Raw genomic sequence first — 24,000 nt, 5'->3', positions numbered from 1 at the left:
CTCTGCAAGAGCGGAACGTGCCCTTACCCCCTTGAACCATCTCTTCAGCCCCAGGCAAAGCACCCTTAACTGCTGAGTTCTCATTCCTAAGGCTCTGCCCAGGAACTGTGGCTACCGGGTGTCCAGGTCTTATTTGAGTACTTCATATTCGTTCTCATGACTAGTTGATTGGCGGGGAGTGTGACCATGAGGGTAGCTAACTGGCCTGACCTTGCCTGTCTCAGTCACCATGTGTGTGTGCTGCAAAGCCTATCTTTGATCTGCATTCTTCTCTGAACTTCAGACTAATCAGGTAACATGGGTGCTGGGAAGGACTTGGGGTCTGGAGCCTAAAGACTGTGCTCCAGCCTTGGCCAAATCTGTTTCCTTCTGTAAATATTAATGTCTGGCAGGAGATCCATGGCTTTCTCCAGCTCTTATGCCCTCCACCTCAAGATTCTCTTTCCCATTTCCCTTCTCAGCATCTTCAGAGATAGCCCCACACCAACTACGACAGAGAGAACTTCGTACTTAACTTTCGGATATGTTCGACACGGCACACCTAGGCCAGTGAGATGACTCAGACTGTAAAGGCGCCGCTGCCAATCCTCAAGACCCAAGTTCAATCCCCGGGACCCATGCCCTCCCATGTGGAGAGAGAGGGAGAGTGCTATAATTTGTTCTTTGACCTCCACGCATACTCACTCCTCTCTCCAGTAAATAAATTAAAATAATTTTAAAATAAAAAAAATGTAGAAGTTGCCTCTGATTTCTCTTAGGATTGTTAACTTAAAAACGCCCAGGAGCTCCACGCCTGGTTGTCCCGGACTGGACATTAGCCTCATTTCTGTGATCTGTCTCTGGAGTCATGTAGTGAAGTCCAGGTTGCAGAGAGGAGTGTCCTGACTTGTCTTGGTCCAAGATCTGCCCGTGGGACCAATGTATCACTCTCCTGTCCTTCTTGAGTCCTGTTTACCACATTCTTGTTTTGATCCCAAGAGACCTGGGAACACAGAGCACAGCACTTCATTTGTTCGAACCGATTGCCTGGGTGGAAGACCAGGAGGCCACGGGCTCAGAGCCATAGATAAGCCTGTCCCCTCTCGCTGCGGTGACATGGCTTTGAACAGACAGTGACTTCTGAAAGTTGAGGGCTGAGGAGGCTGTGAGGAGGAGGGGAGGTAGAAGAGGAGTTTGTTACAGCAAGAAAGGTTAAGGTCTGACTCACCAGCTCTGGGTGGGAAACTAAGTAATAAAATAAGTGTGTAATTGTGGGCTGCCAGGCAGACAGTGGGCTAATACCAGAGTGACAGCTGAATGCTGTGGAGAGACTGAGCCACAGGGACGAGTGGGCGAGAGGGAAAAATAAAGAAAGAAAGAATAAAAGCCAACACAGAGGGGGAGCGCCTGGATTCCTGTCACTTCGTCTTAGGAAGAATTAAGCAGCCAGACAAATTGCCAGTGTACTTTGTTTGGGAAACATGATCAGACAGACAGTCTGGGAGCAGAGCTCTGAGGAGGGGGCTCGTTGCTGGAGGGTCCTGTGAGTGGCTTGGGGATAGTGGGGACTTGGTAAGGTTTGCAGGCGTTGCTGGTGCTCAGGGAGACGGCAATTGGAGGTGTACCCGTGTCTCCTTGATGCCCCGTGCTCAGAGAAAGTTAGAATGTGCTACCAAGAGACCTCAGGTTCAGGTGGGAGAAACTGAGGCAAGCTGCTTGTTCCAGGCCAGGCACGTGATGTGATCCTTGCTTCTTTCTGATCTTCGGTCTCCTCCCAAGCCGCTGTGGCGATTCACACACCCAGCCCCATGTTACAGTTCCAGGGAGGGGTTCCATGGCACCTGCATGTAGAAAGCAGAACACGGTGTCTTGGAGATCCCGTGACTTTCTTTCCTCTCCTTTAGAAGGCTCCCACTGCCCAAGCGAAACCTGTGTTTCCGTGTGTTGAAAGAATAGAGGGAGCTCAGATGCTGGCGAAGGCTCAATTCAGATGAATTGAGTTCAAGTTCACATGGCAGCTGGCTTATATAGGGAGAGAGAGAGAGAGAGAGAGAGAGAGAGAGAGAGAGAGAGAGAGAGAGAGAGAGAGAGATCTTGAAGAAGGTCTCTGTGCCTGAGACCTGCTATGGATCCTGTGCCCTTCATAGGACCTCCTTAGCCACAGCCATGTTCTTAGTGAGGTGTGGACATTTTTCTTCTGGAAGGTTCTGGACATGTCTCAAAGTTTCTGAGCAAATGAAAAAAGAGATGCTGCTTCCTTTGAAATGGACAATCGGAGAGGGGCTAACATAGTGGAAGGTGGTCTCTAACCTTCCTGGATAGCAGAATTGAAGTCTTTTGTCCTTCTGACCAGCCAGAAACAAGGGCTTGGTGGGCAAACAGGCCCAGCATCCTCTGGGTAAGTTCCCAATGAAAGAAACACCTGGCGAAACAAAGGTTTCTAGCATGCAGTCCAGGCCTTGCTAATGTTTCATGAAGACAAAAGAAGGTATAATTTGTTTCCAGAGAGTAATTTTATTATCTCTTAATGCAAAAAAGGTAAGATAAATTCCCTATTATTTTTATAATAACCATATCAATTTTATAATACCACACTGGTAATAACCACTTCAGAGCAAGTGATGAATGTATAATTGCCTTTCTTACGTATTAGCATATTGTAATTTACCACCACAATTGTGGTGGCTGGTTTTTTTTTTTTCTTCCTTCATTTTGGTACTTTCAGTATTGAAAAACTTTTTCTAAAGTGGCTTGTTCAGGCTTTCATTGTGGAGTACAGCCATGAGCCCCTGTTTCTGCCGTTGTCACTTCTCTTTTCAGATGGTAAATTGCCCTGAAAGGTTTAATGAATAAATGAATAAATTAATTAATAATGACCAGAGAAGGTGCTCAGCTGGCACCTGGTGAATGGTGACAGAGAAACTTTTATGGAAGACGTACTTACCCAGCCCCCACCCTAACACGCACTCCCGGCTCCTAAAGCGCTCTTCTGGCATGGTTGGCCCGTGAGTGGGACAAGCAGGAAATTATTACTTAATCGCAAACACAGAAATGAATCATAAGGTGAGCTGCACAGCGGCCTCATGTTCGGTGTTGGAGGCGACCAGTGGTGGAGTTGGGGGATGATGTTAACATAGCAGGTGAAGCCAAATGGACACAGGATGCCCATCCTGTGGGCAGCTGTCCCAGCAACCCCAAAAGGTCCAGAAACTTCAGGAGGCCCTATGATGCTGGGGACAGCTTTTTTAAGGCCAGTCCACTCTCTGCAGGGGTCAGAACATCCTTGACCTTTGCCCACTAAAGACCTACAGTAGCTCCTCTGTTTCCATCACAACCCTCAGAATCATGGGCATGGTATGCTTGTGGGGGGTAGCAATCATTTAAGCTAGTGCTGCTAGTAAACCAAGCAAGAAGAAGCTAGTGTCAGGGCTGGGGAGATGGCTCAGTAGATAAAGGCACTTGCCACCAAGCCTGACAACCTGAGATTGATCCCTGGGACCCACATAGTAGAAGAGAACTGACTCTCAAGTTGTCCTCTGACCCCCACAACAACATACACACACACACACACACACACACACGAATGCAGTATGTTGGAGGGGCTGGGAAAGGCAGAAAAGGCAGTGCTCCACCATGAAGAAACCAGGAAGGGTGCTCCAGGCAGAAGGCAGGGCAGGTGCAAAGGCCCTGAGTGGGTGCGAGGCTGGCTCAAGGACGGCCAACTCCTAAAGGGAGAGTTGATTTTGAAGTTCCGAGCTCTCTGCAGCTCTGAGGGGATGAATGGCCACTCTCTGATAAAGGAAGTTTATCTCCAAGCTGTCCTGAGAGACAGCCAGGATTCATTTGGCCAGTCTTGGAGCTTGCTTTCCGACGGTTGTCTCAACCTGAGGAGCCTGTATCCCTGTGCCTGGCCTCGTGGCCTGTACAGAACGAGTCCTTAAGTAGCCAGGATTCTGTAGGGATCGACTGATGGCAGCATCTGTGGCCAGCTTGTTCTATATCAGGACGCCGTGATCCCCACATTTACCAACCCTGGTAGTTTCAACTCCCTGTACGAAGTGAAGTTAGACTTCGTCTTCAACTTACTTTTTTTTCCCTTAAGGAACAACACGTGCCACCTAAAACTTTCTTTGACAAGCCCGTAACTAGAATAATTAGATACATAACGAACAATGGAGAGCAGAGAGATTCTAAGTATATTTTGAGCGCCGTGTCCCCACCACCCATTCCCTGCAAATGTCACTTGTGGAACATTCGTCTGTTTGTCTTGAAGCACAAAACTTTTCTCCCCTGTTCTTTTTCAAAGTGGCTGGGAGTGTTCTCGGTCTCCGCACTGAAGCACGGCAAGTCACTCCCCGATGAAAGCGCTCAAAACCTTTATTTTTAAAGCCCGAACTGTGCCCATCAAAGCTGTGCTCAGAACACATCATTTTAGGTTCTACCGAGAAACATTCATCTGCAAATGTCACCCAGGCTCTCATTTAAATAATGTGACAGCTCCGAGAAGCTGCTGGGTGAAGGTGGCTCCTGATTGTTAAAAGTACAATAAAGAAAGTCCCAAAAGTCCCCTCCCCACAAAGAATTGATCATTAATAATTCACAGCTGGCACTATAGATGTGGTCCCCACAGAGGAACTAGTACATGCGCTCTCTCCCTTTCGTTCTTCCTGAGCGGGGGCTGTGAGGATCTTGTAAGGATGCTGGGGACTTTTACCCAAAAGGGAAGGAGAAAAAAGAAAAGCTCTAAGTATATGGGTTTATTATGTGTCGATCAAAACATAAAATAAAGAACTTACAAGGAAATCAATCTCAGGAGAACGAGATCCTAAGCGGACCTAAGAAACAGATCGAGTTGAACATTAAAGTTAAAAAGTAAAGATAAGGCTATGTGTGGTGGCTCACACCTTTAATCTCAGTACTCTGGAGGCAGAGGCAGGCAGAACTCTGTGAGTTTGAGGCCAGCCTGGTCTACAGAGTGAATTCCGAGCTTACCAGAGCTAAGCAGTGAGATTGTGTCTAAAACCAAACCAAATCAGACCAGACCAAACCAAAACAAGACGGAAAAAAAAATGGACACGTCCCATCTGCCACCAAATCACACCAAAGATCGAAAAAGCAAATATTCCTTTTGAAGCTTGCTTCTCACATCCGCCGGGAGTACAGAGATGGCCACACCCAACTGGATGGATACAGCTTTGAAAAGCATGTATTCATAAAAATGTTTTGACCCAAACACTGGAACTTTCCAACTGCCACTGTGGAGTAACTGCAGTCTCCTTTGTTTTGTGGCTGTGTGTGTGTGCGAGTGTGTGTTTTGTGCATATGGGATGGGGCTAGAAGTCAGCACTGGGTGTCTTTATCTTGTCTATTGCTCTCTACCTTTTTTGTTTGTTTGTTTGCTTCTTTGTTTTATTAAGACAGGGTTTCTTTGTGTAGCCCTGGCTGTCCAGGAACTTGCTCTGTAGCCAACATTGGCCTTGAACTCACAGAGATCCATTTGCCTCTGCCTCCTGAGTGCTGGGATTAAAGGCATGCACCAACACGGCCTGCCTCTCCACCTTAATTTTAAAGACAGTCTCTTAGATAATTCTGGACTAGACTGGCTGGCCATTGAGCCTTAGTGATTGCCTCCCATTCTCCTGTGATAAAAGTACAGGTGTATGCTGCTGTGTCCTGCTTTTCCACGAGGGCTGGGGACATTGAAATCAGGCCCTCATGCTTGTGTGACAAGCACTTTTACCAACTGAGCCATCTCCCTGACCCTTTCATCCCATACCTAAAAAGAAGTCTCAAATTGCTGATGTACCGCCATTTGAGCTGGAAGGAGGGCCATTGGCCTGTGAGCTGGGTGTTGGCGCTTTCAGAACAGAAGCCGGGCTCTGAGCCCCGCACCCCGGCTCGACCTGTGAGTGCTGGACAGGCACAGAGGAAGTGGCTGCTTCAAGTCTTCTTTGGACCAAGCCCATTTTCTGTAGAAAATGACAGGGCAGAGTGTAACCTGGAGAAGTAGTACAGAACAGAGGTGGATGAGACCAAGCAGGTGCCCTGAACCCCAAGTTCCCCTTGCTGTTTGAAACACCAGATAACTGGGGAGACACCCCCTTCTGTGCTGCAGACTGCAGGTGCAGCTTATTTCCCACCTTTCGTGCAAAATTCAAGTTTCTCTCGGCTTGGGTGGAATGGACACTTGGTTGGCATGTTTCCCCAGCAGACTTGGGTTCTCTTCCAGACAAATGGGGAATGTGTTTGTATGTGTGAACAGCCTGGTTCGGTCTCCACCTGTGAACACAGCAATAATCCCTAGGTGCCTCATTTCCTCTGTATTCAACTGGGAAACGTCTCCGGATTTCTAAGCTTCCAGCCCCAGTCGGTAACCGCTCAATCTTGGTGGCCAGACCTCCAGGCTGAGCCATGTGTCCCTCAGCCTGAACTGTGCAAATTCCACCCTTGCCAGGAGAGGGGCTGACAGTGCATTCGATTTATTGAGTTTTAGACATTCTTTCCGGCGTGGATCAGAACAGATATTTTTGTTCTGAGCGGCAGGTCCCAGGCAAGCTGGGAACAGTGCTTAGTTACGGGGGAGCTCGGGGAAGGGGTGCACTTGGTTCCCAGGCAATTATCATCCTCCAACAGCTAAACGCACCCCAAAGCGATCCATTTTCTCACTGCAGAGTAAAAGCATCGGATTGGTTTTTTGTGGTAACTATGCAATTAGCTTTTCCTGGCACTGCGGCGACTTCTTGGGGCGTGTGTTTGCCACAGAGCACAGTGACAACTGATTGTGGTCTATGGTATAGCATTTCAGAAAGTGGACTCTGATTTCATAGCGTGGAGTCAAGGGAGGCTTTCATCAGAAACAGTTTACTGGCTAAGTTAAGACAGAGGTCCAGGAGGGGCTGCCCAAGCTGGTTGTAAGGTGGGGGTCAGGAGGGGCCACTGGTCTGTCTACTGAGACAGTCTGCTCTCTCATGATCCAGCCTCTTAAGAGACCCCTGAGAGGCTGTACTCCTGTAAGTCCTTGTCTTTGGATATCCTGGCTTTGTGCAGCTCGAGGTATTCCAAGCACTGGGTGCTTTATACAGAGTCTGCAGGAGAAGCCACGTGCAAACCAAGGCTCAGAATAATCGGGAACTGGGAAATCTCAGGTAAAAATCTACCTCCCTTTGTTGGAACAGGCAAACAGACAGAGAGAGCAAGGTGGGGCTGGGCTAATTAGCGCCGACTTGAACTTTTCGTTTTGTTCTTTTTCACTCTTGTGGTTATATCGAAGCCTCGAGAAGCCTGAAGTCAGGCGGGAAGGGTCCTACAGTGTCCTGTGCGTGCCAAACAAGACATTGTCCTAGCTGGGTGTGGTGGTTCACACCTTGCTCAGCAGGTGAAAGTAAGTCTGCTAACCCTGACAAACAAGTTCAATCCCTGCACTCCACCTTTAGCCAGAGGGTGTTCTAGCACTCCTCTAGAACCCTGGCTCTCCTACAGTGAGATGGGAGGCAGAGACAGAAATCCAAAGTCAACAGGCTTGGGAAACTGAGGCAGGAGGATTGCTGTGAATGTGAGGCTAGCCTGGCCTGTAAATTAAAACCTTATCTCTAAAAAGGTGGGGAAATGACATAAAGACAGAGACACACCTTCCCAAGCCTCCATCCAAAAGAGCGAACATGGTGACCGGCTGTCCTACGTAGGTGAGAGAGAAGCCATGGGCTCTGTAACAAGGGACAGGGCTTTACACATGGCAATGACCTTGGAATTTATCTCTCCTCTCAGTACTGCATGGTCCTGTTAAGCAGAATGGGGCATGGACGAGCTTCTGAGAGCTAAGGATCTAGGGGAGACTGCTCAGGTCTTGGGGTCCTGCTCCCTGAAGACTGGACAAACTTCATCTTCACTGCTTTATCTGCTCGTGGAAAGGCCAGGGTCAAGGGCTTTAAGACAAGACGTGTGGTGACCTCAAAATGAAACCCTGTGTCTGCCCACTTGTCCTTGTAAGTTGTCATCTGAGCCCAAGTGGCCATATTAGCTGTTAGAACCATACAGAGGTGGCATTGAGCTTTGGAGGGCCAGGTTGTTCACGGGCTGGGGTGCCATGTGATGCTGAGCTCCCAAACATCACCATCTCACACGCCAAGGGTGCTGCCATCTACTCTGCCATCCACCCTGATGAAGAAACCATGGGGAAATTAACAAGGGCAGCTGTGGTGCACACCCCTGTCACTTCTGCACTCGGGAGTCTGAGGCAGGATTGTGGGTTCCAGACCAGCAGGGCTGTAGAACAGTCCTGTGTCTAAAAGAAGAAGCCATCGAGAACTGGAGGTATGGGTCAGCTGACCTGTGTGTCTCTGGTATTTAGGAAGCCTGGGCTTTACTCCTCAACACTAACAGAATCACACAAAGCAAGGGTTTTGAGAGTCCCCATTCCATGGGTCTGGAATGTCAGCGGTGGAGAGAGCTTGTCCTCAGAAGGCTCTAACGGCTGAATGTTTGCACATCTCTTGTGCGTCTTCTGAGTCCACTCTTGTAGCAAAATTCACACCTCATTCCCGAGCCCCAGGTGAGGTGTTTTCATCTTAGATTAGCTTTTCCACTTCTTTGTTCTAGAATGCATGCAAGCAGACCTGGTGGCTTAAACGAGGAGCAGCATTTGCGGTCAGGCTGACTCCACAGGGTGGAAAGGGAGCAGATGCCTGCAAGCTGTTCTCTGATTTCCACAGGCACGGGACAAAGGAGCCACCACATTCTGTGGGAAAGCTGTGGCATAACCCTGTCAGATCAGGGTCTGTCAGCTGGACACCACAATCTCATGGTGTCCCAGGCCATGTGGAGGAACACTGAGGGGTGTCCTGGAGATGGGCAGACATTGGAGACCTTTCTGTACCCCAAAGCAGGCTTTGGATCCCTGTTGTTACGCTGCCCCAACTTTCCCCAACATTTTCTAGAAAGGGACTGGACTACAAGGCTGGGTCTTTGTTTTCTTGTTATTGCCCCCCCCCCCCCACACACACAGGATTTCACTTTGTAGCCCTGACTGTCCTGGAACTCTTCCTGTAGACCAGGCTGTCCTCAAAACTCACAGAGATCTGCTTGCCTCTGCTTCCTGAGTGCTGGGATCGAAGGTGTGTTCCATCACTGCCATTTTTTTTTTTTAGGGATGAAATTCTGGGCTGGAGAGATGGACAGTGGTTAAGAGCATTGACTGCTCTTCTAGAGGACCTGGGTTCAATTCCCAGCACCCATATGGCAGGTCACAACTGTCTGTAACTCCAGGATCTAACACCCTCACAGAGACATGCATGCAGGCAAAACATCAGTAAGCCTAAAATTAAAAAATAAATTATTTAATAAAGGAGTGAAATTCGCACAACATGAATGAACCATTTAAAGACACACAGTGTAGTGGCATGGGTACATCATGTCTAACCACCCCTCTTCCTAGTTTCAGAACAGCTAGAGGGGCCCAAGAAGAGATGTTAAGGACCTTTCAATTCACCATTCATTCAACTGAAAGTCTCCGCCCTCCAGGCTGCAGAGAGAACAACTAAATATTTATCCCTGACAAACATCATTGGGGTGGATGACCCAAATCGCCCTGGTGACGATTCTAGGCTGCAGTGTTTTCCTGCTGTCGGGAACTTCCAGGGAGAGGGTCAGCCAGGTGACCCTCCAGTAGCCCGTCCTCCGTAGAGATGCCAGTGTGACTTGTGAAAGGGCCGTTGACTCTAGTGTGCTGTTTCTTGCCTCCTTCTAGAAAAACTTAGCCACCGTTTCTTTGCTTTGCCAGTAGGAGTCCCTGTGAGTTCTGATCCCTGCATGCAGTGGCCTCTCAGCAGATGTCTTACCTTGTTGTCGTTGTAGGGAGGGACCCTTCCATCCATGGCTGTGATGAACTGGGGAGGCTGTGGTCTGGGAGTGAAAGGTGCACCTTGGGGAGACAGGACATGGCTTGATCTCTAGTGATGAGTAGATTTCCTGGTTGTGAAGTTTTCTCACACACTGAGATCTAATATGGAAACCTAAGGCTCACATCGGGGGAGCCAGGCTCTGCGGATAAAGGGAACTCGGGGCATATCTCTCTGGGTCTTCATTTTAGTCTGGAGGAGGCTTGATGGGTATCCCAGCCCTGAGGGTACCATCACAAACCCACAGACCCAGCTTCTGCTGTTTCCAGAGAAACAGCTCAGCTGTGGAATGGATGCTCTGTCAATAGCTTCCAGGCCATGAAAGCTCACCAAGACATATCCCCAGCCACTCACCAATCTTCAGAATTCTCCACCGGGAGACCCCATGAAGTCCATGGTGTTTCTCACATTTTCCTGGTCCGTAGACTCTGTCCGTGGCCACCACCCATCTTTCTCTCACAACCCTTGCATCTTGATGGGGCCTGGCCAGGGTTAGATTGCTTTTTTTCTGGAGGCAGGGTCTTGTATTGCTGTGTCTGGTCTTGAATTTATTATGTAGCCAAGGATGACCTTGGACACTTAATCCTCCTGTTTCCACCTCCTGATTGCTAGGATTGCAGGTGTATACCACCATGTCTGATTCATGGAAGCCTGGGGATCAAACCCAGGGCTTTGTGCATGCGGACTTTATCTTGCTTCCTAACTGCTCTATTCTGTATGGGCTTCTAGAGCCCTGAAGACAGCCTGTCTGAAGAAACCATCAGGCTGCTGCATTACCCAGCACCCTTCCTCTCTACCTGCTCAGGAGGTCAGCGACATCAGGAGGGCCAGACCCTGGCTGGGAGGCTCAGAGTCCTTGGTTTTAAAAGATTCCTTAAATGTATGGCTCACCCGTGTCTGTTTGTCTCGTGGCTTCTGAGGACAAGTGGAAGCATGCCTGGGAAGGTACTTGTGACCGTAGGACCCACAGTTTCTGTCTACGTCATCACTATTGATCCTAGTTTGTATGCAAATACAGCTATCAATGTCCTCACAGGACATGAGCTGTGGACATGGGGATGGGACAGGTGTGTGTAGCCTCTTTTTTTTATAGGACCACTGAGTGAGTCAAAATCACTATCCTCCTGCCTCTGCCTCCTGGATCCATGTATGGATTATACTGTACATGGCAGGGATAATCTATCTATCTATCTATCTATCTATCTATCTATCTATCTATCTATCTAATTAACTCTATTGCTATCTCTCTTTTGCTTTTTAGAGACAGGGTTTCTCTGTATAGCCCTGGCTGTCCTGGAACTCACTCTGTAAACCAGGCTGGCCTCGAACTCACAGAAATCCACCTGCCTCTGCCTCCTGAGTGCTTAAAGGCATAGCTAAAGGTGTGCTCCACCACCACCCAGCTCAGGAATTTTCTTAGAGCATTCAGCACCTCATGTATGGGCTGGCTGTGTGATTTGCCAAGTACAGAACAAAAAAATGAAGAACCCTTGGTTCTAAAGGGATGATGAGACATTTCTCTTTTTCTTAGCTTTCTCCACCTGCATGGTGCCCACAACTTGCTAGTTAAATGTCACACTTTCTCAGGCACCAGAATACTGACAGACATCAGAAGATGTCTGAAGATGCCTGGACCCAACCTCCCTCCCTCTGCTGAGGCACAGGTCCTTTTCAGGGTTGTCTACTGGGAAGGGTGGTCACAAAGGCCCAAGAACAGAGAATATATTCTTCCAAGAGCCAGCCATGCACATAACTTCTCAGGGATGAGTATGCATGTGGTGTCGGCTGTGTGTCTGACAATGAAGTCCTGGAGGCATACAGAACTGATCAAAGTCCTAGGCTCAAAGTCTGTAGAACTTCTATTCTGCTCAAGAATATCAGTAGCCATCCAGCCAGTGTTTGCCGAGTGAATGCATGTGATTCCTTTCTCGATCCTCAATTTCCTGATCTCTGAAATGGAGAAGACAATGACGATCGGAGAGGACCATGGGAAGCCCGCCTTTAGGAAGTTCATTCTTCACAGGGCTGGGACCTAGAGGGCACCGGAGAGAGTGCAGTTAACAAACGGGACTTCAAATAGTTCTTTATCTTGTCAGAGTTGTGGAACTATCTTTCTCAAGGATACAACCGATGAGACGATCGTTGAGGTAGCACGTAGAGTAGGTTCAGGAAGGAGCACGGAAGAACGGCTCTGATGGTTGTTCTTGGTTGTCACCCTTACTACACTGGGAATGAACTGCGATCCAGAAAGGGAGGGCACACCCGGGAGAGATGTTTTCGCTTGGTCGGAAGTGGGTGAGTCCACTTCTAGTGCGGATCTTTGAGGTGGGAAGACACAAACTCTTTTTGGTTTTTCTTTGGTTTGCTTTTCTGAGACACAGTTTCTTTGTATAGCCCTGGCTGTCCTGAAACTGGCTTTGTAGAACCAACTGGCCCTAACTCACAGAGGCTCTGCCTGCCTCTGCCTCCTGAGTGTTGGGAGACACACATCTTACTCCAGATCTTGAGGCAAGAAGACATACCTTTAATCTGGGCCACACCTTGTGCTGGAAGTCTATAGAGGGACACGGAAGAAGGAAGCTTTTGCTCTCTGCCTGATGCCCTCCCGATGCCAACACATCCATTCCTTCACTGGTATTAGCACCTAAATCTTCAGGATTTCAGCATCCACAGAGGATCAGCAGAGACAGGCAGCCTTGTGGGCCAAGCAACTACTGGATTCTTGGACTTTTCATTCACAGCCAGACATTGTTGCATTAGCTGGACTGCAGCCCGTAAATCATTCCAAAGAGTCAGTCTCTCTCTCTCTCTCTCTCTCTCTCTCTCTCTCTCTCTCTCTCTCTCTCTCTCTCTCCATATATAAATATATATGTGTGTACGTGTATGTGAAACCATATATATGTGTGTATATATATACACATATACATACATAAAACATATTCATATATTGACACACACATATATAACACAAACAGATAGATGATAGATAGATAGATAGAATGATAGATGGATAGATAGATAGAATGATAGATGGATAGATAGATAGATAGATAGATAGATAGATAGATAGATAGATAGATGGATAGATAGAATGATAGATGGATGGATAGATAGATAGATAGATAGATAGATAGATAGATAGATAGATAGATAGATAGATAGATGGATAGATGGATAGAATGATAGATAGATAGACCATACGTTCTGATACTCTAGAGAACCTTGACTAATACAGCAGTATAATTTTGAGTGTTTCTGAGTGTCTGGCCTTCCTCTCTTCCTCTTCAAAGCAGCTTTGCATCTGGAAGCGACTGTTTACAGACTTGACAGAAAGCCACCCTGACTTAGGGGACATGAGTCTAAGGAACCCCGAGAGTCGGGGGGCCTCCATATGTCTGTGTGAGAAACCACATGGGAATCTCCCGCCCTGAGGGAACCCATGGCCCTCTGCCTGTCCTGTACGAGCACTGAACGTCACATAAGGTGGTCTGGGCACTCTCTGGGATGCCCCCAACAGGGCAGCTGGCAACCAACACCCGGCAGTCACGTTGAGGCTTATTCAAGATGAAGCAGTAGGAAGATGCCGTGGCTCACAGTGCCTCCCCGGGAAGGGGACAGAGGGATGCCCAGTGAGGCCTCTTGTGGGCAAGAAATCACCAAAGACAAGGCAAGACCGGACCTCAAGATGTCTTCAGTTAGGGGTGAGGACATGCTAGCCAGCTTTACCTGACTGTCCTCAGAGTCCTGCTGTGTGTCTCAGTTCTCCTAGAGGATCATGGACCTCCAGGTCATGTTGAAACCCAGTTTTGACAAGATCCAGCATAGTGTATGTGGGGGTTCGGACTAATTGGAAGGTCGTGGGGACCCCTGCTCCTCCACTGTCATTGGGCTACTATATCCCTCCCAGGAGGCCCACAGCAGAGGTACCTTGGATGTATGTAGAGTGATTAAAACTCCAGCTGAGTTAATAGTCTCTCCTTTTTTTTTTTTTTTCAACTTAACCTTCCAGGGTTAAGTTGAAACAAACGACAGTTTTAGCAGTGGAGTGGAGACTGTCCAAGACTCTCAGAGGAAGTGTGCACTGGAAAGGCTGGTTTAGCCCGTGCCTGATGTGGAGACACTAAACAGGACACTCTGACTGGGTTGACAGCCTATAGTTTACATAGGGTGAGGCCACCCTTCGTGAGCAGTCTCAGTGGCCTGAAGAGGAAGCCACTTCTTCTGTACTGACATGGAAGGTCCAGTGGACGGACCCCCAGAATGCTGGCAGTTGGGGTGCAGGAGGCAGTAGCTATTTACACAGCTTTGCAGAGTGAGCCAAGCCCCATAGTTCAGGCCAAAAGCACTCTGTTTGGGGATGGCTCTCACAGTGCCTCAAATCTGACACAAGTCTTAGTTAGCAGAGTCGCAAAGTTGCCCGTCACCATCCTCCTGCCTACAGGGAAGTGGGCCATGTCTCTGCCCCTTACTCTGAGGCCAGCTGTGAGAGCCGGGCCTGCCCGTGGGCTCTCTCCCATTGACTTCTCACTCACTTCTGAACTCCGATAAGCAAGCTCTCAGCTCGCTCGATTGGCATGAAGGTCTGTGGTTCGCAGAGAAAAGTCTTTACAACTGTGTTAAAGGTCTTGTTGCTCAAGTGCAAGCCAGCAGCACGGCCAAGCCCCCTCCCCTCCTTTCTCCAGACTCTTGGGCTTGCAAGACGATTCCAGGCAGCTCCAAGGGTGATGGTGTCTAACATAGAACTTCTTGAAGAAGACACTGAAGGGTCTAAAACAGACAGCAGCCCTCCCAAGGGACCCCACAGTCCTCTGTAGCCCAGCCTGCCTGGTGCATACTCTTCTGGCTCTCGCCAGCCGGCTGAGACCTGTTTAGTGATCTTTCTGCCTCAGTTTCCTGGTCTGTACCCGGGATAGTCAGAGTTCCATTTCAGGAGGTAGTAATGAATGAGCTGACAGAAAACATTTAGAGCAGGGGTCAGTATGTACGTATGAGTGATTACTGTGAGTCAAGTATTGTCCTGTCAGAACAAAGCTTACAGCCACTCCTAATCTCTGCAGTGTTCATCTTGGGATGGCCAGAGAATCCACCACACACCTAGTGAGGTAACACACCCCAGCTAACTCAGCAGGTGCAGACATTATCTAGAAGTCTCATGTCTCAGAGCTGAATTTCCTTCTCATGACCTTTGGCCGTGGGAGTGACACCTCACAGCTGTGGTGTTTTGACAACCAGCAGCCACCAGCACACAAAATGTGCAGCCAGCAACATATGAAGTCCAAGAGGTGTCCCCGCTAGGCCTGCCCTTGACCCCCACCTGACAATTAAGGCAAGAGCCTGCAGTTTGCATCAGCAACAGGCAGGGTCAAAGTTTAGTCAATCAAATGTTGTGTAAGGACTCACTATGGCTGATAGAGGGGCCTGAGGCCTCCCAACATTCATTAACAACCACAAGTTCAATCATTATCTCCCTGGAGTTTATTGTGTTAAGTCAGTTCCAAACCGTGCTGACCATGGCTATGATCCAAAGGCCTGCCCCTTACGTCAGAGGCGAGCCTCCGGGTCCAGCTGAGGGGCAGGGCTGTCCTCCCTTCTGTATAGTATTTAAAGCGAGGAGGGCGGGCTACCAAGCACAGTTGGCCTTCCCTCTGGGAACACACCCTCGGTCAACAGGGGAAATCCGGCAAGGCGCTCTGCGATCTCTGATCCAGACCTTCCAAAAGGAAGAAAGGTAGGCAGGGTCATTCCATTCACCTCTCCAAAAATACAAGCGAGGGGCCCACTCATGTTCTTTACCCTGACAGCCATGGCTCCCTAGCCAGTTGCGACCCATGCAAACTCCACGGAAGGACCGGGAAGGGACCCATGGGTGCTCCATGGTGTTCATGAGTCCTTTTTTCTGTTTCAGGTGGCACCAGGGTCCCTGCCTCTCTCCACACCATTGCAATTATGCCTCCTCAGCTGCATAACGGTCTGGACTTCTCTGCCAAGGTCATCCAGGGCAGCCTCGACAGCCTGCCCCAGGCAGTGAGGAAGTTTGTGGAAAGCAATGCTCAGCTGTGCCAGCCGGAGTATATCCACATCTGCGATGGCTCTGAGGAGGAGTACGGGAAGTTGCTGGCCCACATGCAGGAGGAGGGTGTCATCCGCAAGCTGAAGAAATATGACAACTGGTGAGTCCCCTCAGCCTTAACTCTCTGGCCCACAGCCTCCCTAGCTCTATCTTCTTAGCGTTTGGAGAATGAAGACCTTGCCGTAGCAAACACCTGGGAAGCTTAAGAGACGCCCTGTGAGGTTAGCACAGCCAGCCACTAGATTCTGGATAACTATGCAAAGCGACTCCTTTCCCCAGGGCCAGGTCACAGTCTAGCTAATGTCCACCTGGTCAAGCTCCTGTTGTCCTTGTTTCCCGCAAGGCTTGGAAGGACCTGGCGTGGGCAAGAGAGGTACATCCTCGAGGATACCTTGCTGAAGGAGTCCCTGTGACTTTTTCAGTTGGCTGGCTCTCACTGACCCTCGAGATGTGGCCAGGATCGAAAGCAAGACCGTCATCATCACCCAAGAGCAGAGAGACACAGTGCCCATCCCCAAAACTGGCCTCAGCCAGCTGGGCCGCTGGATGTCGGAAGAGGACTTTGAGAAAGCATTCAACGCCAGGTTCCCAGGGTGCATGAAAGGTGGGTGAGACCAGACCCCAGGCCTGACGGTGTGCTGTGTACAATAGTTCATGTTCCTAATGACGACCTGAGCTGCAAAGGGTGGCCCACGTGTGGAGTGCACTGTCTGGTTCCGTTTCATGGGTGGTGACACACAGGAATATTAAAATGTTCTCTGCAAGTCCTGGTGGCTCAGGCCTGACATCCCAGACACGGAAGCCGAGTCGGGAGCATTCCAAGTTTAGGCCAGCCTGAGCAATTTACACCTGGTCTCAAAAGAAAAACTCAAAAGGTAGCTGTAGCTATGGTTCTGTGGTAGAGTGTTTGCCTAGAATTTCCAAGGCCCTGGGTTCAATCCTTAATATCGAATAGACAAAATAGAAAATACGTAGAATGCTTCCCACCCATGTGGATGTAAAGCCGCCAAACAGGAGGGCTATGAAAAGTTTAATTTCAGCACTTTGCAGTTTCCGACGGCCTCCTAGACCAGAGGCTGGTGGCCAAAAGGCATGATGTGGAAGACACGGCTGTGGGTACCATTAGGAGAAGGAGCCGAGGACGCTCAGTGGGCCTCCGTGGCTTCTTACCTACTTCTGCCCACCCACCTCTGCAGGCCGCACCATGTATGTCATCCCATTCAGCATGGGGCCACTGGGCTCGCCGCTGGCCAAGATTGGTATTGAGCTGACAGACTCGCCCTATGTGGTGGCCAGCATGCGGATCATGACACGGATGGGCATATCTGTGCTGGAGGCCCTAGGTGATGGGGAGTTCATCAAGTGCCTGCACTCTGTGGGGTGCCCTCTCCCCTTAAAAAGTAAGCACATCCTTTTCAGATCGAAGGTGGAGGGAGAAGTTGGGGAAGGGTTCAGCCGGTGGGGTGCTCTCCTGGTGTGCATGAGGCCCTGAGTTTGATCCCAGACACCAAATAAACTGAACATGCTGGGTCAGGCCTACCACCCCAGCACTCAGGAGTCAGGAGAACCAGAAGTTTCAGGTCCTTCTCAGCTCCGTAGCTGTTTTGAGGCCAGCCTGGAGACTTGGGCAGGGATGTGCACCACAAGCTCACTGTGGCTTGCTTGTTTGCAGAGCCTTTGGTCAACAACTGGGCCTGCAACCCCGAGCTGACCCTGATCGCCCACCTCCCGGACCGCAGAGAGATCATCTCCTTTGGAAGCGGATATGGTGGGAACTCTCTACTCGGGAAGAAATGCTTTGCGCTGCGGATTGCCAGCCGTCTGGCTAAGGAGGAAGGGTGGCTGGCAGAGCATATGCTGGTATGTGGTCAGGGAATCCTGGGCGGAAATTTGGAGGGCCTGGGGTGGCATAGGTGAGCCATGTCAAGGTTCCCCAACATCTGAGGACTTGAGGGCAGAGTGGAGCAATACCAAGTCGACTCTAAGTACCCCAGCGTTTGTTTCTTTGAAAGGGGCTCAGACACACTGGGACAGCAGCGACCCTGGGGGATTTTATTCTTTGGTACCCCATTAGTTTATCCTGATGCGTGAGGGATGGATCATGGGGATCTGCTTTTGGGGAGACCCTACGCGCTTTCTCGGACCTTTGCTGCAGGAAGGAACACAGATCTTCCTTTCTTAGACAACAGCACTGAACTCAACCCCCCTCCCCCCACCTTCCTCCCATTTATTCCTCATCATCTTCCTTTTCATTTTCTGCCCCCTCCCTCCCTCCCTCTGCTAGTTTGGAAGACAGTCCCAGGTTTTTGTTGAAGATACACACCCTTCGTCTCTCTCTTTTACCATATGAAGGATGCAGAGTAATGGGTTTTACTGTGAGTTTTCTACATGCATGCCAAGGACCAGAGACACTAAAGCTGATCCCTTCCGTCCCTGCAGATCCTGGGCATAACTAACCCCGAAGGCAAGAAGAAATACCTGGCCGCAGCCTTCCCTAGTGCCTGTGGGAAGACCAACTTGGCCATGATGAACCCCAGCCTGCCCGGATGGAAGGTCGAATGTGTGGGCGATGACATCGCCTGGATGAAGTTTGATGCCCAAGGTGAGTCTTCAGGTTCGGTCGATGACAGTGGTGGCCCCTGGTGAGTGGCTGGCTTCAAACACACTACACCACAGTCTCCTAAACTGCCAGCACTGGGCATTCAGGGTGAGCAAGGCCTTTGCAGTGCTGTCCTGCGGGCCTTCTGTGAGGATCATCTGGATAGAGAGGGGCATGGTAGGCTGTTTGCTTGCATAGATCCATGTTTGCACGATGTGGCTGGGACCACCGAGACAAGTCTGTGGGTAAAGGCACTTGCCACCAAGCTTGATCTGAGTTTGATTCCCAGAAGCCTAAATGGTGGGAAGAGAGAACTGACTCCTGCAAGTTACCCTCCGACCTCCATATGTGTGTCCCAGAACACTCACGCTACACACACACACACACACACACACACACACACACTCACACACACACACTCACACACACACACACTCACACACACACACTCACACACACTCACACACACACACTCCACACACACACTCACACACACATACTCACACACACACACACACTCACACTCACACACACACACACACCACAAAATAAATAATAATACATTTAAAAGAAGAAACTGTGTTTTAGGAACCGTGAAGAAGCAGAAAACTGCAGAGTCTGAGCTGTGGTGTGTAGATCGAAATGGATGGCTGTGTAGTTTAGGGACGGGAAAGAAAAACATGCGAACTTTAGGACATGAGCTAGCCTGGCAAAGCTTTAAGAACGCTGGGATGTTGAGGGAGAGATGGCTCAGCGGTTAAGAGCACTGATTGCTCTTCCAAAGGTCCTGAGTTCAATTCCCAGCACCCACATGGTGGCTCACAGCCATCTGTAATAAGATCTGCTGTCCCCTTCTGGTGTGTCTGAAGACAACTACAGTGTACTCACATAAATAAAGTAGATTTAAAAAAAAAAAAAAGAACGCTGGGATGCTTGGCTTGCATTCATACCTCCTTCTCTGGCCTGCAACTTTCCAGGCAACTTAAGGGCTATCAACCCAGAAAACGGGTTTTTTGGAGTTGCTCCTGGCACCTCAGTGAAGACAAATCCAAATGCCATTAAAACCATCCAGAAAAACACCATCTTCACCAACGTGGCTGAGACGAGTGATGGGGGTGTTTACTGGGAAGGCATCGATGAGCCGCTGGCCCCGGGAGTCACCATCACCTCCTGGAAGAACAAGGAGTGGAGACCGCAGGATGGTGAGTTCCTCGAGAGGCTGTGTGCTCTGGCTTCTGGGTGCCACCTATCTGGGCCATGCTAAGGGGTAACTCTCTCTCTCTCTTGCAGCGGAACCATGTGCCCATCCCAACTCGAGATTCTGCACCCCTGCCAGCCAGTGCCCCATTATTGACCCTGCCTGGGAATCTCCAGAAGGAGTAGCCATTGAGGGTATCATCTTTGGTGGCCGTAGACCTGAAGGTGAGGCATCTTCTATTCAGGCTGGGAACCTGGGGTGTGGCGATACAAAGAAACCAGGAAATATTTTTTCCAAGCTGGTTCCAAAGATCTTCCTCCTATATCCAGACTAACTGGGCAGTTTTAAACATAGGGCCAGCCTTCTGATCACCAATGTCTTCTCTGGGTCTGTGATCTGAGGTAGCTCAGGCCAGTGTTCTGCCCCACTGAGTGATCTCTCTGCTGTGACTGCCCTTAGCGGTTTCCTGTTCATTGTCTCTCTAGGGGAAAGGTTAACTCAACAGAAAACTCGGTGCCTCACACCTGTAATCCTAGCACTTGGGTGGCTGAGGCAGGGGGATTGCTGTGAGTTCAGGGTTGGCCTGGTCTACAGAGTAAGCTCCAGGCTATCTTGGGCTACCGAGTGAAACCTTCTCATCAAAACAAAACAAGAAAGGAAGGAAGGAAGGAAGGAAGGAAGGAAGGAAGGAAGGAAGAAAAGATACAGCATGGTTGAACAGTGACATAGAACCATTAGAGAGTTCAGATGTCCTAAGTCTTTAATGATCTTTGTCTCCCTGCTCAAGGTGTCCCCCTTGTCTATGAAGCCCTCAGCTGGCAGCACGGGGTGTTTGTAGGAGCAGCCATGAGATCAGAGGCCACAGCTGCTGCAGAACACAAGGGTGAGTCACAGTCTGCAACCCAAGCCCTCTTCTTGGTGTCTGTCAGGGAGGGAGAATCTGGCCTGATTGGCTCAGAGGTAAACGGTGGTCTCTCTGTGGCAGGCAAGATCATCATGCACGACCCCTTTGCCATGCGACCCTTCTTCGGCTACAACTTCGGCAAATACCTGACCCACTGGCTGAGCATGGCCCACCGCCCAGCAGCCAAGTTGCCCAAGATCTTCCACGTCAACTGGTTCCGGAAGGACAAAGATGGCAAGTTCCTCTGGCCAGGCTTTGGCGAGAACTCCCGGGTGCTGGAGTGGATGTTCGGGCGGATTGAAGGGGAAGACAGCGCCAAGCTCACGCCCATCGGCTACATCCCTAAGGAAAACGCCCTGAACCTGAAAGGCCTGGGGGGCGTCAACATGGAGGAGCTGTTTGGGATCTCTAAGGAGTTCTGGGAGAAGGAGGTGGAGGAGATCGACAGGTATCTGGAGGACCAGGTCAACGCCGACCTCCCTTACGAAATTGAGAGGGAGCTCCGAGCCCTGAAACAGAGAATCAGCCAGATGTAAATCCCAATGGGGGCGTCTCGAGAGTCACCCCTTCCCACTCACAGCATGCGCTGAGATCTAGGAGAAAGCCAGCCTGCTCCAGCTTTGAGATAGTGGCACAATGCTGAGTAGATCAGAAAAGCACCTTTTAATAGTCAGTTGAATAGCACAGAGAACAGGCTAGGGGCAAATAAGATTGGGAGGGGAAATCACCACATAGTCTCTGAAGTTTGCATCTGACACCAATGGGGGTTTTGGTTCCACTTCAAGGTCACTCAGGAATCCAGTTCTTCACGTTAGCTGTAGCAGTTAGCTAAAATGCACAGAAAACATACTTGAGCTGTATATATGTGTGTGAGCGTGTCTCTGTGTGAGCGTGTGTGTGTGCGTGTGTGCGTGTGTGCGTGTGTGTGTGTGTGTGTGTACACAACTGTCTGTCCCATTGTCTACAATATATTTAAAACCTTTGGGGAAAAATCTTGGGCAAATGTGTAGCTGTAACTAGAGAGTCATGTTGCTTTGTTGCTAGTATGTATGTTTAAATTATTTTTATACACCACCCTTCCTTACCTTTCTTTACATAATTGAAATTGGTATCCGGACCACTTCTTGGGAAAAAAAATGACAAAATAAACTTTTATAGAAAAAGTAGATTTCATCGCCTCTTTTTGTTTTTTTTTTTTTTTTTTTTTTTTTTTTTGTTTTAGAAAGGAAGAACACACTGATTAAACACCCTGGGGCTCTAATCTTGCTCCCCCGGGAGCCTGGGGGATTCACAGCTGAAAGGAGGGGACTTGTCAGGGGCCAGATGTATGAGGGACGGGATCCGTGTGAGGGACCGGAAGGAGGGGAGAAAGCCGAGCACCCGGCTTCCCATGTTATAAAACATTGTTACCACTAGTTGGCGCTCTTTGGCAGCGTTTCGGGACAGGTCTGTGCATTTGCACAGCTGGATCTAGAGGGTTTAAGGTGAATTTTAAAGAGAGTTTGAGCCTCAGGGCTCAGCCATCTCCAAAAGTGCAGTGTGGACAAGCACAGGCCTTTAATCCCTTTTATGAGCAACACTTTTCTCAGTTTTCACGGGCCTAGAGAGTGTGGAAAAGACAGAAGGAAGAGCGTTAATTGTGCTCTTCGTGTGTGCTCGACACAGCAGCTGCCCCACAGGCTGCCTGGGAAGGGAGATTGCAGGGGTAGGACCAAGGTCAACCTCCAGTCCTTCCTGAATCTGTTCTGCTCCCTGCGTTTATTGGTTGTTCCAGAAGAGTCTAAACAAACCATAAACTTTATATAGTGTATTATAGGGTGCGTCGGCTTCCCCTGAGTGTGTTGTTCTTTGGAAGAGCTGGCTCAGATCCCGCCACCCTCCTCCAGCACGCCTCAGCTGCTGGCTCATTCCCACAGTTATTAGACACCTCCAGCCACTCCCTTCGAGAGTCACCTCCACGGGTCCACAATGCCCCAGGGCCCTCCCCAGACCCACAGTGCAACAGGGCTCCAGGAGCATCCACCAGGTTGGGTTGGGACTCAGGAGCCTTCTCTTCGCCTTTAAGTGAAGCAGGATCAGATCCTTGAGCCAGAGCCTTAGACTACTCATGGGCCTCTCAGGGGAGCTAAGCAGCTCGGGCCTGGCTGGCTCCCTTGCTCTGTGTCCCTGCCAGGCATACTGGACCCCAGGAAGAGGAGCTTGCTCTGTGTAGATGTTGCATTAATGGCTCCAGGTGGGCTCACCTGTGGGGAAGAGCTGATCTCCGGTTCCACCGTCCTCCCTCTTTCCTAGCTGACAGGCTCTGACACGTGACAGCAGGGTCTTCCTGTACCTCACCTATGTTCCCCAGGCAGCACTAGCGCGGTAAAGTATGGGGATGAACGGGATGGCCCAGCTCAGCACAGGCCTTGGGGTGTGTGATAGAGTACAGCTGCATGTCAACAAATCGAGACTGCCTCTTTCCTCAGTGTGCCCTTAGGTGATCGACTGCATGGAACTCCGAACCTTGACTTCCTTGGCTGTGAAATGGGTAGATTTGCATTCTCTTGAGGATGTCTGAAGGAGTGTGACACAGAAAGGGAGTCTAAGAGGACAGTAATTTCTTCTGCTTTACTTTAGACCTTCGGTGTGGCTGAGTGGAACCCTATCGCCGTGGGGCCCTGTCCTTCCCCTCCCTGACTCAGATGAGCAACTGTGGCTCTGGGTGGCACTTGGTGTTCATTGTGGCCTCCATCCCCATCCTCCCTTCTCATAGATGTCAGGATGAGGGGTGCGAGAAGGAAGGAAGGCAATTAGGACCATGAACAGCATTTCTTTCTATGCCCGAAGGTCACAGTTACCCCCTTTCCCAAGCCAGGAACAAAAGGGTTTGAGCCCGAGTGCAGCAAATCTGCCTTTCTGGGGTGGGCATTGAGCTAGGGTTGTTGTTTGTAGCTCTTATGTAGCTCTAGCATGCAGGAGGCCCTGGGCTTAATCCTCAGTACCACAAAAAGAAAAGGGAAAGAGAAAGAGGAGGGAGGGAGGGAGGGAGGGAGGGAGGGAGGGAGGGAGGGAGGAAGGAAGGAAGGGAGGAAGGAAGGGAGGGAAAAAAGTAAAAATTGCTTTCCAAGAAAAATAATTCACATCTTCCCAGGAAGAGTATTTAGACCCTGAAGGCCAAGTTGCTGACTACCGCGGCCGAGGCCTAGGAACCATCAGGAAAAGCCCCACCATAAGAAGTCGTGAAAGAAAATGTATTTCTTCCACGCTAGGCTACTGGGTCATGTTAGACCGGAAGAAGAGGTGATCTATCTAGGCAGTGCCTGCCCCAGACTTGCCCTCCCATCTGCGAGTCCTGGTCTCAGGGCTACCAGTTCT

General features: G+C 49.8%; 1 protein-coding gene and 2 long non-coding RNA genes across 3 annotated transcripts in view; 2 read left to right on the top strand and 1 right to left on the bottom strand.

Moving 5' to 3' along the window:
- The window catches only part of LOC115030377 (uncharacterized), a 28,153-nt gene extending 27,423 nt beyond the window's left edge, over positions 1–730 (top strand). Inside the window, exon 3 of the long non-coding RNA XR_015045648.1 lies at positions 462–730. This is a non-coding gene — a long non-coding RNA (uncharacterized LOC115030377). The remainder of the gene's footprint in view (positions 1–461) is intronic.
- A 3,051-nt stretch (positions 731–3,781) lies between these two features.
- On the bottom strand, positions 3,782–10,778 carry LOC147005719 (uncharacterized). The gene is made up of 4 exons (XR_015045646.1): positions 10,227–10,778; positions 9,813–9,895; positions 6,120–6,258; positions 3,782–5,977 (listed from the first exon to the last, which is right to left on the bottom strand). It is a non-coding gene; the product is annotated as an uncharacterized LOC147005719 (long non-coding RNA).
- Positions 10,779–15,482: 4,704 nt separating this feature from the next.
- On the top strand, positions 15,483–21,809 carry Pck1 (phosphoenolpyruvate carboxykinase 1). The gene is made up of 10 exons (XM_021149509.3): positions 15,483–15,600; positions 15,778–16,042; positions 16,365–16,546; positions 17,139–17,342; positions 17,615–17,802; positions 18,382–18,544; positions 19,519–19,743; positions 19,832–19,963; positions 20,527–20,622; positions 20,725–21,809. The coding sequence occupies exons 2-10, from the start codon at positions 15,819–15,821 to the stop codon at positions 21,177–21,179; spliced, it is 1,869 nt and encodes a 622-aa protein (XP_021005168.1). The 5' UTR covers positions 15,483–15,600; positions 15,778–15,818; the 3' UTR covers positions 21,180–21,809.
- Positions 21,810–24,000: the final 2,191 nt, after the last annotated feature.

This window comes from Mus caroli, unplaced genomic scaffold (assembly GCF_978045245.1).
Source record: "Mus caroli unplaced genomic scaffold, Mus_caroli_1 scaffold_2, whole genome shotgun sequence".
NCBI classification, from domain to species: Eukaryota; Metazoa; Chordata; class Mammalia; order Rodentia; family Muridae; genus Mus; species Mus caroli.
The sequence above is the reverse complement of the archived record's forward strand: the minus strand, read 5'-3'. Positions and strand labels throughout refer to the sequence as shown.